Source organism: Doryrhamphus excisus, linkage group LG9, assembly GCF_037039965.1.
Source record: "Doryrhamphus excisus strain RoL-2023G ecotype Guam linkage group LG9, RoL_Dexc_Guam_v1.1, whole genome shotgun sequence".
Lineage (NCBI taxonomy): Eukaryota > Metazoa > Chordata > Actinopteri > Syngnathiformes > Syngnathidae > Doryrhamphus > Doryrhamphus excisus.
In genome coordinates this window covers 9,399,599-9,413,878 of record NC_136365.1, presented here as the reverse complement: position 1 = coordinate 9,413,878, position 14,280 = coordinate 9,399,599, and the positions used below count along the sequence as shown (strand labels likewise).

Below are 14,280 nucleotides of genomic sequence, written 5' to 3'. Positions count from 1 at the left end.
GTATTTGTTATGGTTGTCATTAGTTCCTGAGAAGATTTTCATGCATTGCATTGCAGATTCATTCATTCATTCATTTTCTACCGCTTATTCTCACGAGGGTCGCAGGGGGTGCTGGAGCCTATCCCAGCTGTCTTCGGGCCTTGATTGGTGGCCAGCCAATCACAGGGCACATATAGACAAACAACCATTCACACTCACATTCATACCTATGGACAATTTGGAGTCACCAATTAACCTAGCATGTTTTTGGAATGTGGGAGGAAACCCGAGTACCCAGAGAAAACCCACGCATGCACGGCAAGAACATGCAAACTCCACACAGAAATGGCAGAGGGTGGAATTGAACTCGGGTCTCCTAGCTGTGAGGCCTCCATGCTAACCACCCATTGCAGATTTTAAACCCAAAAAAAAATGACTTCTTGCTGTAAAAATATGATGCATTCATATTTTTGCCCACTTTAAATTTGTCGTTAAAAAAATACTTCAGCCCAAAGCAAAGTATGAAATGGAAAGGCCAGTATGTTGACATAGCTCTATTATTCTTTCCATTCTATTAATAAATAAATACACCATTATCCAACACAGGCATCCCTGCAGGAAGCCTTTATTGTAACCTTGCTGCATGCTTTGAAGGGGAAAAGTCGCACCATCTAATGGACAAATATAAAAAGTTAATGGTCCAAATTGAAATCTTAACATAAACAATTACAGTATTTCATTTTATGATAAATGTGGGCTCAAATATTACATTTTCAGTGGGACATTTTTGTCGTTAGGAACAAACACATGTGTTGTTGCTTGATTTATTGAACAGACAGGAATGGTTCAGTGTTTTACAAATGAATGTCTGGCAAATTCGACCAGCATTTTGACTTACCTGACAATGCAGGGACCATCAATCAAAAACATCCATAAAGCAGAAACATATATACAGTGCTGGAGATATTGATCTGCTTCTTCCTCATTTCTGATGTTCCTTTTTTAACGTGTTTAGAGAACAACTTTTATGGAGAGCATTTGTAATCATGTCAAATGACCTGTACACTGTGTGTGAGAAGCGCCAATGTCCTCAGGAGGCCGTTGTGGAAAGTTTGGACATTTATGTCAGCGTAGAGAGCTTGAGGGTGCACGACAAACCCTGGGTGGAGGGCACTCCGCAAAATATACCAACTGAAACACAACAACAACGTATGTACAGTATGTCAATTTTTAAGAATTCTAGGACTGAAATTGTGGTTATTTGTTTTGTTAAGCGGTCCTAAATGACCCGAGGAAAAAGACAAACAAAAAGGGTTTGATGATCCTGGGTATGCTGTGTGTCCTTCTTCTGATTGGGGTCATCAGTCTCGGGGTCCAAGGTAAGTTTTCTTTTTGGCTGCAAAGATTCAAAACGATTAAATGTTTACTCAAAGTTCGTCGGTTGGTTGTTTAACTTTATGCTATAGTGAAAAAAGACAAGGCCAAGACATCTCAGCTATTGGCATATATCTGCCATCTCAGGACTACAATTGCTAAGTTGAACGAGGAACTAAAAAAAGAGGTGAGTAGCATTTTGATATTGTTCTTGCATGTTGATATTAAGTATTTTTGGTTTTGATCAAACAAAAACATGCAGAATCTGCATCTACTGAACTTATCTCTCCTTGAAACACAGGGAGGACCGGCAAATCAATGGAAAACGTCCATCACATGGATGAATGAATGAATGAATGCAACAGCTTGCTCTCATAAAAAACAAAGCCCCCTTTTTGTCAAGTGATGTGATGTTATTATGTAAATTATTGGATTCAAGGTGGAAATAAATAAAAAGAGTTAAACATTTTTTGTGGAACTTCGTACAACGTGAGTGGCGCATGGATATACAGTAAAGTTGTGGTGCCCCAGCTTACGCGCAATGATACGACGAAGTTATTCGCCCTGCTTTGACGTCACTGCCGTCTCTTCTACCTAGCCTAGTCGTTGTTTGTGCAGACCGACTGTAGACTTATCACAATCTGTTTAAAATATAAACAATAACAGTCGTTTTATACAATGCCAGGATTTTCAGACAGAGACCGTGGCAGAGACAGAGGGTAAGTGTGCTTTATTATCCTGGTGTTTTTCTTCCTGTCAAAACGAAGCAGTGGACAAATGGCTGCAAGCTAACGTCAATGCTTGTGTTGTTGTCATTAACCGATTTGAAAGATGTCTAGATGTTATTTGTACATTAGATGTTTGTGTAATTTATATTTATGCGGTAAAATTTATATGTGGTAACATCACCACATATTTGAAACATCGACCAATATCTCGCAGTTAAGATGACATCTAGCGATTGCACTTCGAACGCCATTATGGGAAAAAACGTAAAAAGAAAAGTCACCAACAACAAACAACATTATTGAATGACTTCTACTCGAATATGATTCGTTTCACAAATTGACTTGACTTGAAGCGTTTTCCAGTAGTGGTCTAATACATTTCATGGAATATACAGAAGGCCGAGTCTACTCTAAGGCGACATTCGATTAAAATTTCAGTACGACTGAAATTTTATTTTATTTTGAAAATACAATGCATTTCTGCAGCAACAATTCATTTCAAAATAAAGCATCCTAATGTTAAGCGAAAATTAATGTTATTATTATAAAGAGGCCACCATCAGACACAGGTGGTTGAGTTCCAGATTCCCTACCAACAAAAGAAATGTATTTTAATCTGTCAACGGCCTTTCATACTGGACTGTTTTGTGAATATGGGACGCTATGCAGCTGAACTAGCCAACAAACTGTTGCTGAAGCCTGACACCTTTCCAACATTACTTGGTTGTGTCAAAGAAACAGAAGAAGAAGCAGTAAGTGATGCTAAACAACGCTAAAATGCTAAAGCTACTTGCCATTGAGAGACGTCTTGAAGTAACCCTTTTTCGAGAAACTTTCTTGACTGTCCAGTCTCTACTTTCGAATCAGATTATTATTATAGAGAACAACAAATCTGCAATGTTTTTATGTTCATAGTTCTCATTTTGAGATCCAATTGTGAGTTCTGTGTCTCCTCTACACAAGGTATGGTGGGGGACCTCCTCGTTATGGAGGTGGTGGTGGAGGAGGTAGCAGGGGTGGACCTCCACCTGCCAAGTTTGGCAACCCTGGTGACAGGCTAAGAAAGAGACACTGGAACCTAGATGAACTTCCCAAGTTTCAAAAGAACTTCTACCAGGAACATCCAGACGTCAGCCGAAGACCACTTGTAAGATTTATTTGTTTTTGTTGACTTTTTTATCGAATTTAACAACATTGGGCTTTATGACTTTTACTGTGTTTGTTTTCTTTTTTCTCACCTTTCAGCAAGAGATTGAGCAGTACAGAAGAAGCAAAGAAGTTACAGTGAAAGGCAGAGATTGCCCCAAACCAATTGTAAAGTTCCATGAAGCAGCTTTTCCAAGTGAGTTGGAACTCGTGCTTCCATCACCCTTTTTTCGAACGTAATCACTCCAGGGTTCACTTAGCCTTATCTTGTTTTTCAGGCTATGTCATGGATGTTATTGTTAAACAGAACTGGATTGAACCAACCCCTATTCAGTCTCAAGGGTGGCCAGTGGCTCTCGGTGGCAAAGACATGGTTGGCATCGCTCAAACGGGCTCTGGTAAAACCCTGGCCGTAAGTATATACCAATATTTTTAGAAGGCACTGAACGTTTTGTGGGCAAAAAAAAACATCCTTTTGAATATATATGGCAATTTTACTGGTTTAATGATAACATACAAATACTAACATACATGTTCTTGTCTGTTCTTCAGTACCTTCTACCTGCAATTGTGCACATTCAACATCAACCCTTCCTGGAGCATGGTGATGGACCTATTGTAAGTAAAGCATCCTCACAGTAATTCCAGACATAGGAGCTGATGTTCATTCCGCTTATCCTCACGAGGGTCGCGGGGGTGCTGGAGCCTATCCCAGCTGTCTTCAGGTGGCCGAAGCCAGCCAATCACAGGGCACATATAGACAACAACCATTCACACTCACATTCTTACCTATGGACAATTTGGAGTCACCAATTAACCTAGCATGTTTTTGGAATGTGGGAGGAAACCGGAGTACCCGGAGAAAATCTACGCATTCACGGGGAGAACTCACACAGAGATGGCCGAGGGTGGAATTGAACTAGGGTCTCCTAAGGAGCTGATGTTAGGTATTACCAATACCAACTTCTTACTACTATAACAGCCAATTGTCATTGGAGACCCAAGTGATTATTTTTCTGAAAAGTTGGTCCGTTTATGTTGACATGAGTTGTACAGTTTAAAGGAAAACTTAATAAAGAAAAGAACAGAAAGACAGCTTATTACTGTGCGTGATGCTGCCTACATAGCACGTTATTAAAACACCTCCAACAAGGTTTTATGTTTTTATGTCCATGGTATGACCATATTGTAACACGTAACAGTCACACTACATGTAATACTTGTCATATGTCATATTTTGGTCCTTTTAAAGCTAGTCGTTAGCTGGCTAGTAGCAAGGTGTCATTACGGCAATAATGTAGTTTGATTGGTGTAACAATGTTAATAGTTATAATAACAATGTCGCTATAGCTTGGTTAATATGCACGTCACATAATAATAATAAATGTATATGCAAATGGAGCGGTGTTGGAGCTTTTTGAAGTTGTATTTGTCATTATATGCATTTTTAGCGCTGTGTTTTGACCTGCTTTTATATCTTTAACACACAGAAAAGAGAGACATGTTCATTTCTCAAAAAAGGATGAGTCAAGACAAACAAGAAAATTACTGAAGCAGCTCTGTTCATTAGATATTATATTAAATCATCATGTCATATGAAAAAATGATCAAAATACAAAATATACACAAATGTCAATAATGTTGGGACCTCCTCCGACCGAGGTGTGCATCTTTTTAAATGGATGAAGGAATGTTTTAAAACAAAATCTTGCTTTCTGCAGTGCTTGGTGTTGGCGCCGACCCGTGAGCTGGCCCAGCAGGTGCAACAAGTTGCCGCTGAATACGGCAGGGCGTCACGCCTCAAGAGCACCTGCATATACGGTGGTGCACCCAAAGGACCCCAAATTAGGGATCTTGAGAGAGGTATGTTATGCTGACAGTATCTCTATCTGAAAGTTGAATTGGTGGAACACTGTCAGATGTTTTAAATAAGGACACGTTCATCCGGGGGTTTGTTTCAGGAGTTGAGATTTGCATCGCCACCCCTGGTCGCCTCATTGACTTCCTGGAGTGCGGAAAAACAAATTTACGACGTTGCACCTATCTTGTGCTTGACGAGGCCGACCGTATGCTTGACATGGGATTTGAACCACAGATCCGTAAGATCGTGGATCAAATACGGGTGTGTACAGTTTAGAAATTGTTAACCTAAACCTTTTTAAACTGAGCTGTTCAGTATCAATCGTGTTCTTTACTAGCCAGACCGTCAGACCCTGATGTGGAGCGCTACATGGCCCAAAGAAGTCCGCCAGCTGGCTGAGGACTTCCTGAAAGACTATGTACAGATCAACATCGGAGCGCTTCAGCTCAGCGCCAACCACAACATCTTGCAGATAGTCGATGTTTGCAGTGACATGGAGAAAGAGGACAAGTAAGACAAATTATCCATTTTGTTTCATTGAATTTGTGCCTTCATCTTCTTCTTCTTCTCTACTGTAATACTTAATCAGACTAATTCGCTTGCTGGAGGAGATAATGAGTGAAAAGGAAAACAAGACCATTATATTTGTGGAGACGAAAAGGCGCTGTGATGAGCTCACCAGGAGGATGAGAAGGGACGGGTAAGGACATGTTGTTTCACCAGTAGTTCAGTGTATTGGTTGTACTCAAGTATGACTTTTTAATAAAACTGGTGTGTGTTGTTTTATGACATAGGTGGCCAGCTATGGGGATTCATGGAGACAAGAGCCAGCAGGAGAGAGACTGGGTCCTTAATGGTGAGAATGAAACAACTTTTTCCATGACATGGTACCAACTCTGTGTAACTCAACCAACTTTTGATTTGTACTGCCTGTTGTCTTTGTCATTTCTAAAGTACAAAGTAGAGCAGAGCTGGTACTGCGCAACGGAAAGGCAACATAATTACAGTTCTCACTCTCATTTACTGAAATGCCTGTTCCTCTACTTTTTAGAGTTCAGATATGGCAAAGCACCAATCCTCATCGCAACAGACGTGGCATCCCGTGGTTTAGGTCAGTTTGCCCTTTCTCATCTCACATCTCCCTACCTGTGTTACACTTGATTTAAAGAAAGTGTTTTTGCTTTCTTTAACTTTTCTATGCATTTTCTGAGTTTTTCTCACCTTAAGGTGGAGTCTTTGTGGCAGGCACTAGGCATGACAGTCCCAGGCCTCGAGAGGGAGAAGGATGACATATTGGAAGTGCTCAACTGGCTTGCCACCCAGTGGGCCTAGAGAGGTGACAGCTCTTGTGTGCCAGTGATTTTTTTCCAAAAGGCTTTGTGGCTAAGCCTTTCTCTCTTGACATGTTGAAATATACACACACATCTGTTCTCTGTCCATGGATTTCACCCGACAAATGCCGTCCAGCTGTTTGCAACTCAAACGTAACAACCCTCGCCAAAAAAAAAAAAAATCTTGATGCATGGTGTTGTGTCACAGAGCGCTGTGTTGCAAGTCCCTGTTTGAGATTCGGTACAAATCGTTACCTTTCGGAGCGTGTATCAACGTACTTTTATTTCCTTTTCGCCGTCAAAGTGCTGGATTCCTTGAAATGGAGAGAGCAGTTTGAAAACGTGTCTCTGAAAATTGACAAGACCTGGCACATGTGCTTAGGGGTTAGTGGGAAGCGCTAGTGAGGAGAAAGAGTGACAGACAGCTCAAACCAAAGTTCCTCCCTGTAATCGCCTGTTTTTTATAGTCATGTCGAGACCTGCCAACGAGAGACATTTTCTCAAGTGAACACTGGCTTCTTAGGAGATCTTGCCTTGATGAGACTGATGAAGGGATGAAGGGTTTTTACCGAGAGGGAGTCCCACAAGGCTCAATGCTCGGGCCCCTGTCAATCTTAATAGCCGGTCTATTTGTTCTTGGCAAGATGTGCAGTGTGGCTTCTTTTGAGGGTGTACTGGGAAAAACAGACCTGCAAAAAAATGCTTCACTATTGGCACATGAGGAGGCCCCAGTGCATATCCTGGCCCAACTGCGTAGAAGAAGCTCCTGGATGTCACTTGACAATTTGTGGGGGATTTGGCTGCATTGGGAAAGGACTAGTGAATGCATACTCCTTATGGTAAGCCTTAAATCCATTTTCAATATCCCTTGGTAACAAACAGGGGAGTGAGTGGGTTTTTTTTTTTGGATCATTTGGACAATGGTAAGCAATTGGAGTGTGCATCGTTTCTCTCTTCCCACAGTAGTATTCCCATGGATTGATGATGCCAAAGTGATGATGCTCTAACCCATTCCTCCACAGCCTAAACACCACCCTCTTCCCCAGCCTTCACAGTTGCTAATTGTTTGCTTTGGTCTGGCTGTTGTGGTGTGCAAAATCTTGTGTGGCCTCCCATGTTTCGTTTTGCCACACTGCAACACTTTTCACAGATGTGGAGGATGTGAAATTTGTCATCAATTATGACTACCCTAACTCCTCCGAGGACTATATCCACCGCATTGGACGCACAGCCCGCAGTCAAAAAACGGGCACAGCTTACACCTTCTTCACCCCCAACAACATGAAACAGGCTAGTGACCTCATCTCTGTGCTGCGGGAGGCCAACCAGGCGATTAACCCCAAGCTGATCCAGATGGCTGAGGACAGAGGAGGTAAAAGAACATGACGTTATTGACACAATGATTTATGAAACATGCCACGCCCATTCCTTTTTACCTGATTTCTCACAGGTCGCGGAAGAGGTGGACGTGGTGGCTACAAAGACGACCGTCGAGATAGGTATTCTGGTGGTGGGAGGCGCGATAACTTTGGTGGTAGTAACTATAGGGACAACGATAGGGGATTTGGAAATGGGCCAAAGGGTGGGTTTGGAGGAAAGGTACAAAATGGGGGTGGTTACGGAGGTAGTAACAGTGGTAGCTCTAGTGGTAACTACGGCAACAGTTATAGCAACAGCCAAAGCAGTTTTGGTGGTCCGTCCAATCAGGTGGGTGCCTTTGCTAACCAAAGCTTCCAGGGCCCCCCTCAGTTCGGGGCCATGCAGAGGCCTGCCCAGAATGGCATGAATCACCCGTTTCCTTTTGCCTCTCAACCGCCACCTCCGCCACAGGCCCAACAGCCACCACCCCCACCTCCACCTCCGATGGTGCCCTACCCCATGCCTCCACCCTTTCCACAGTAAATTTTAAGTCCACACAAAATATTCAACCTACTTGTTTTATTTTTTTTGTTTGTTTAATCTACTTTATTATTATAGTTGTTAATTAATATATATTATTACATGTTTAACTTTGTTTTTGCATACAGCAGGGTTTGCAGTTAATTCCGTAACAGCACAGTGCAACTGTGATGTGCTGTGCTTTTTTTTGTGTCACATTCCTTTGTAATTCAGCTAGGTAATGCGTTGTGTTGATTTTGTGGTATAAATTAGTGCAAGTGATGTGGTGATGAATATATTAAAATGTGCATCTGTCCCTTTTTCAATAAAAAAACAAAAGGGAGTTTCCTGTCAACTGAATTTGTGTATGCCATAGGTAAAACTATTACAAATTATATATTGACTCATGGAGCTAAATGAAGTAACCAAACATGCTATTACACTGCTATTAGACTGTTTCTGTGAGGTGTTCACACAATATTTACAAGTAATATTTAAATATAAATTACATTTTATCTTTAGGGATTATAATCAATGTATTTTATATTAAAGCACAAGTTGTATTTTCTGTTGTGAGAATATAAGAAATGTAACAAAAAATCTCAACATCCTAGGAAGCATGAATTTAAACACCCGCATACATACTCAAGTCCGGCAGATGGCGCTATGACAAATGTGTCGCCTAAAGATTATCGGAAGTACATGCAGTATTCGCTTCCGTCAAGGAAGTATTGGCATGACGCATTGAATTTGAAATAAGACAACGTGACTTCATGTTTTACAAACATTGCAACTAGTAGACTACAAAGTTTTGGGGAGAAGACATTTCGGAATGTATGATGTGTAGCTAACTATGCTAACAGTCTTCGGCTTCCATTGACAACTTGTTAACCCTGATTCTTCAACTCATTTCAATAGCGTTTATGGCAATTGCTCCAACTACAAGTATAGGTACATTAGCGTTTTTTTATGTTTTGGACAATTACCAATCATGTCAACTCACTTAGTGAGAAACGTCCGACCGAGGCGTGCATTGAAATGTCAACCAGTGAGTATTTTGCCACACGCAAGAGGACATTGCACTCCACCAACGAATCAAGATTCGAACCCGTGTAGGACTTTGCTGCAACTCTTTGTTGACAGACACTTTATTTCTCCTGGCGAGAACAATGTGGAACTATTCAAGCGTGGGACGACCTGCTGCTACGGACCACTGGGTCTGAATTTTAGGAGGAATGTGCTGCACCAGTGGTGGTCTTCAATGACTGGATCCAGGGCTCAGATATTCGGGATAAACACTCCGACGAGCAGTGCGGAAGCAGCGGTGGACGGATGGGGACACCTGAGAATTACAGAACCTGATGACCTCAATAAGATACTGAAGCAGAAAGAGCTGAGCAAGGAGCAGCTCATCCACAGTGTCCACATATCTCTGCAGAACTCAGCGCTGTTGAGGACAAATGTATTTCAAGGTAAAATAGTCAAATAGTCCGAATAAAGTGAAAATATGAGATGACAATTATTCAGTGTATGTTTTTCTCAGGTGCTTTGGAACACTTCGTCCCTTCGTTTGAGATGGTAAACAGGAAGCTCCCTTTTGGCCTAGCCGAGACTGGTCGGTGTTTCCAGCCCTCAAAAGATGGCACTGGTTGGTGAGGTGTCATACATACACTCCCTCAGACGTCCTTTTATGAATCTTTATGTCTGGAGGACCAGACTTCATTCTGTAATCAGTAGAGTGCACTATGACAATTCTGTTGAAGATGCAAATAGTACAAACCTCACATTTCATCAAACATATCCATACTATAGAAATTAAACATGGATATACTATAGAGTAGTCAGTGTATGGCTTGAGGCCACTGAGAGTGACTCAACATATCAATGTTATGGTCTAAATCAGGGGTCTCAAACTCAATTTACCTGGGGGCCACTGGAGATAGGGTCTGGGCAAGGCTGGGCCGCATCAGGTTTTCCAAAAAAAAAACACATTTATTAAAAACAGAAAAATAAACAAACTTTTTCAGTGCTTTGGTTCCGATTTTCTACAATAAAAGCTCTGATAAAACATTCCACTGTTCTCAAATATCTTAATTTTTATTTTTCTGCACAAAATAAGATGAAAAATAAATAAACAAATCAAGAATAAAGAAAATCAATCAGTAATAAATAAATATAATAATAATAATAAAACGGCAAATAATAAAAACTTAAGAAACCACATATAGTTGGTGGTAGACAAATTGTTTTTTTCAGATTAAAATGAACAAAGCATTATTAGAGCCCTGTAGACATGACAAAACACGACTATAGTCACATTTATACTCTTTTTATTTACAACATATTGCGCAACTGCAGGGTCTTGAGACACATGCTAACTCGCAAACTAGAGAGCTAGCGACCTAAACGGTAGCCTTCAAGTTATTTCCTTTAAACTTAAATAGCCAAAAACTTACCACTTCCACACGGATAGGGAGGATAACTATTAACAGTTATTTAACCTTAACATGAACATTAATCAAACGTAATAATTTTTTCTGAGTACATGATACCATACAGTATCCATATCAAACTTGCGCGGGGCGCACTAACATTAAACTTTCATATCAAGGTGGGGGCCTCAAACTAGTGTCCTGCGGGCCACATTTGGCCCGCGCGCGGCGTGTTTGAGACCCCTGGTCTAAATAAATGTCAACACACGCACATTCACCTCATTGTGAACATGTCCAAACTGTGTCCTTAGTTGTGAGCACCATTGTTATCTAACACTGCCTTAATCCTCTTGGGCATGGAATTCACCAGACTACTGAGGTTGTCACTGGAATCCTCTGCCACTTTTCTTTCCGAGACTGACCTGGCTACTCCATCACCTCGGCCTTCAGGTTTCTTTGAGCACTTTGAGGTGTGCTTAGTCTAGTGTCTTTATTATGTTGTAAAACTTCCATGGAGGGTATCAAGCTTTTTCAGTATGTTTCAAGTAATGTTTCCCATCAGTGAACCACAGCTCCCCCCAGCGCCATAGTCATTTTCAGTGGATAGTGAATCTATACTACTACACAAACTGTATACTGACTATATTCAAGTATATTCCAGGTCAGTTACCATAGTATTGTCCCATGAGAAGATAAAAATGGATGGATGTACTCACTTTTGTGATGCTGTAAATACAACAGCGCTTGTATGTAATTCTAAAATAATATTTCTGTAATTCCAGCTGAAATCACTCAAGCATCTCTTGTCTGGTTCTGCTCCCCTCGTACCTCCTCACAATGGTTGGACCACTGGGCTCGACAAAGGCTGAAATGGTGGAGAAAAGTGAGTTGTTCGTGAGAGAACATGTTTTGGATGGAAAATGGCCAGTGGCCGTTAATGTGTTTCATCTGCTTTTGCCCAGTTTGCCCTCGCTCCGTCAGACTTCAGCAGCAGTGACGTCCTGCAGGAGGAACTGGAAGGGCCAGCATCCCGAGGTGTAAAGATCTTCTACAACTTCCCATGGGGTCAGGAGCCCCTGGAGGTGCTGTGGAGCCGAGGAGACTGCGAGCTGCTACACATCCACAAAGGAATGCGCTCCAAACTCCAGGTCAGGGGACATCCACACTGCTCAGTGGCGACATTTGAGGTGTGCCGTATTTGTGAGCTGGAGTCTGTATCATGACTGCCTTGCTTCTTTTTTTTCCTTTCCAAACATTCCACAGAGTCGAGATGGGCGCAAGTCAGTACCTCACGTGGTTTCTGTAACAGCAAACGTTGACCGTGGTTTGTTGGCCTTATTGTCCAACTCCCTGCTGCTGCACAAGAGAGAAAATGCAAAGCAGCAGCTGCAGCAGAGGAAGGTGCTGTGACAATGAGTCTACTTATTTCTTCAATCCTTATGCAAATTATTAATAATTATATATTTTTTCCCGGTTGACTTCAGGTGCTGAAGTTGCATCCATTGTTAGCGCCAGTCAAAGTGGCTTTAGGTATTGGCAGGGGAGCCACGATGGAGCTGAGGCAGGTAAGAACATGAGAATGATGCCTTGCTGTGTGGCCTGAGCGCTATCAATTATTATTTGAAACTTATTTTAATTCAATGTGTAATTTACATAAAACCAATTATAGGACATTTATTTTAATAGTATTTTTAGCTTTACTTTTATTGTTCTTTTTTCCTTGTCCCTGCACAAGCTAGTGCAGTTCAGTTCCCAGTTCATTCATTCATTCATTTTCTACCGCTTTTTCCTCATGAGGGTTGCGGGGGGTGCTGGAGCCTATCCCAGCTGTCTTCGGGCGTGAGGCGGGGTACACCCTGGACTGGTCGCCAGCCAATCACAGGGCACATGTAGACAAACAACCAATCCCACCCACATTCATACCTATGGACAATTTGGAGTGGCCAATTAACCTAGCATGTTTTTGGAATGTGGGAGGAAACCGGAGTACCCGGAGAAAAACCCACGCATGCACGGGGAGAACATGCAAAGAGATGGCCGAGGGTGGAAGTTCCCAGTTCATTATTTTGTATTTTATTTAGTATTTATCATTCTTTTCTTATTTTAATCATTGCATAAGCTATCAATCCATTGCAACATACTGTAGTCTCTATTTTCTATATTATTTGGAAAGTGACAAAATGTACATTAATAATTGTTAGTGTTAAACCTATGGTGTGAATTAATGATTAGTAATAGACATGGAGAAGGGGTAGGATTAAATAAGCTCTGATACTCCTTTATGAACATGTTGAATTCCGAAACAAATAAACCATAACTAAAGTAACTCCACGTTTTTTGTGCTTGTGTAGGTTTGCGAAGGCCTGCTGCAGGAATTGAAGGAAGCAAAGATTTCAGTCTGGCCTGGATATCTTGAAACAACGTCAACACCAATGGAGCAGTTAAACGCCAAGTAAAGTATATCGTGCACTTTCACAAACTTGAAAAGGCAAATCATATTTAACGTGTGTCACTATTGTGTCAACGCTTCTCAGGTATGATGAGATGGGTGTACTTTTCACTGCTGTCATCAGCGAAAACACACTAGAGAGTGGCCTCCTGCAGGTGCGCAGCAGAGACACTGCCATCAAAGAAACCATGCACATCTCGGACATAAAGAACTTCCTCTGCAGATACATTTCTGCTGCAGAAAATATGTAAATGATGTGTTTGGTGATTTGATATACTGCCTATTTCACAACAAGAATGTGAAACGACTCATTACAGAGTCATTTTTGAACATTTTATGTATATTTTACAGGGGTTTCCGTTTTTGTAGCTATAAACTAGCTGATGAACCTATATCAGTTTGTTTGCAATAAAGTATGTATCACTCTCATTTCTGCATTTTGAGTTCAAGTTACAACCTCCTTAAGATCCAACAGTGCACAATGTAAATTATTGCAATTTTTCAATGTGGCCCGCAGGCCACTAGTTTGAGGCCCCCGCCTTGATATGAAAGTTTAATGTTATTGTGGCCCACGCAAGTTTGATATGGATGCTGTATGGTATCATGTACAGAGAAAAAAATATTACGTTTGATTAATGTTCATGTTAAAGGTTAAATAACTGTTAATAGTTATCCTCCCTATCCGTGTGGAAGTGGTAAGTTTTTGGCTATTTAAGTTTAAAGGAAATAACTTGAAGGCTACCGTTTAGGTCGCTAGCTGTCTAGTTTGCGAGTTAGCATGTGTCTCAAGACCCTGCAGTTGCGCAATATGTTGTAAATAAGAGTATAAATGTGACTATAGTCGTGTTTTGTCACATCTACAGGGCTCTAATAATGCTTTGTTCATTTTAATCTGAAAAAATAATTTGTCTACCCACCAACTATATGTGGTTTCTTAAGTTTTTATTATTTGCCGTTTTATTGTTATTATATTTATTTATTACTGATTGATTGATTTTCTTTATTCTTGATTTGTTTATTTATTTTTCATTTTATTTTGTGTAGAAAAATAAAAAGTAAGATATTTGAGAACAGTGGAATGTTTTATCAGAGCTATTATTTA

General features: G+C 40.9%; 2 protein-coding genes and 1 long non-coding RNA gene across 3 annotated transcripts; all 3 read left to right on the top strand.

Moving 5' to 3' along the window:
* Window positions 1-1,077: 1,077 nt before the first annotated feature.
* Window positions 1,078-1,534, top strand: LOC144899850 (uncharacterized). The gene is made up of 3 exons (XR_013628185.1): window positions 1,078-1,188; window positions 1,254-1,358; window positions 1,446-1,534. It is a non-coding gene; the product is annotated as an uncharacterized LOC144899850 (long non-coding RNA).
* Window positions 1,535-1,912: 378 nt separating this feature from the next.
* On the top strand, window positions 1,913-8,640 carry LOC131139278 (putative ATP-dependent RNA helicase DDX5). Its single transcript, XM_058088720.2, has 13 exons — window positions 1,913-2,072; window positions 3,045-3,228; window positions 3,327-3,423; window positions 3,506-3,639; window positions 3,780-3,845; window positions 4,949-5,090; window positions 5,189-5,349; window positions 5,426-5,598; window positions 5,678-5,788; window positions 5,883-5,944; window positions 6,140-6,199; window positions 7,570-7,791; window positions 7,870-8,640. Exons 1-13 carry the CDS (start codon window positions 2,032-2,034, stop codon window positions 8,319-8,321), a joined length of 1,905 nt encoding a protein of 634 aa, XP_057944703.2. The 5' UTR covers window positions 1,913-2,031; the 3' UTR covers window positions 8,322-8,640.
* A 359-nt stretch (window positions 8,641-8,999) lies between these two features.
* Window positions 9,000-14,221, top strand: polg2 (polymerase (DNA directed), gamma 2, accessory subunit). The gene is made up of 8 exons (XM_058076532.2): window positions 9,000-9,769; window positions 9,841-9,945; window positions 11,512-11,612; window positions 11,692-11,877; window positions 11,993-12,130; window positions 12,214-12,294; window positions 13,081-13,181; window positions 13,264-14,221. Exons 1-8 carry the CDS (start codon window positions 9,289-9,291, stop codon window positions 13,427-13,429), a joined length of 1,359 nt encoding a protein of 452 aa, XP_057932515.2. The 5' UTR covers window positions 9,000-9,288; the 3' UTR covers window positions 13,430-14,221.
* Window positions 14,222-14,280: the final 59 nt, after the last annotated feature.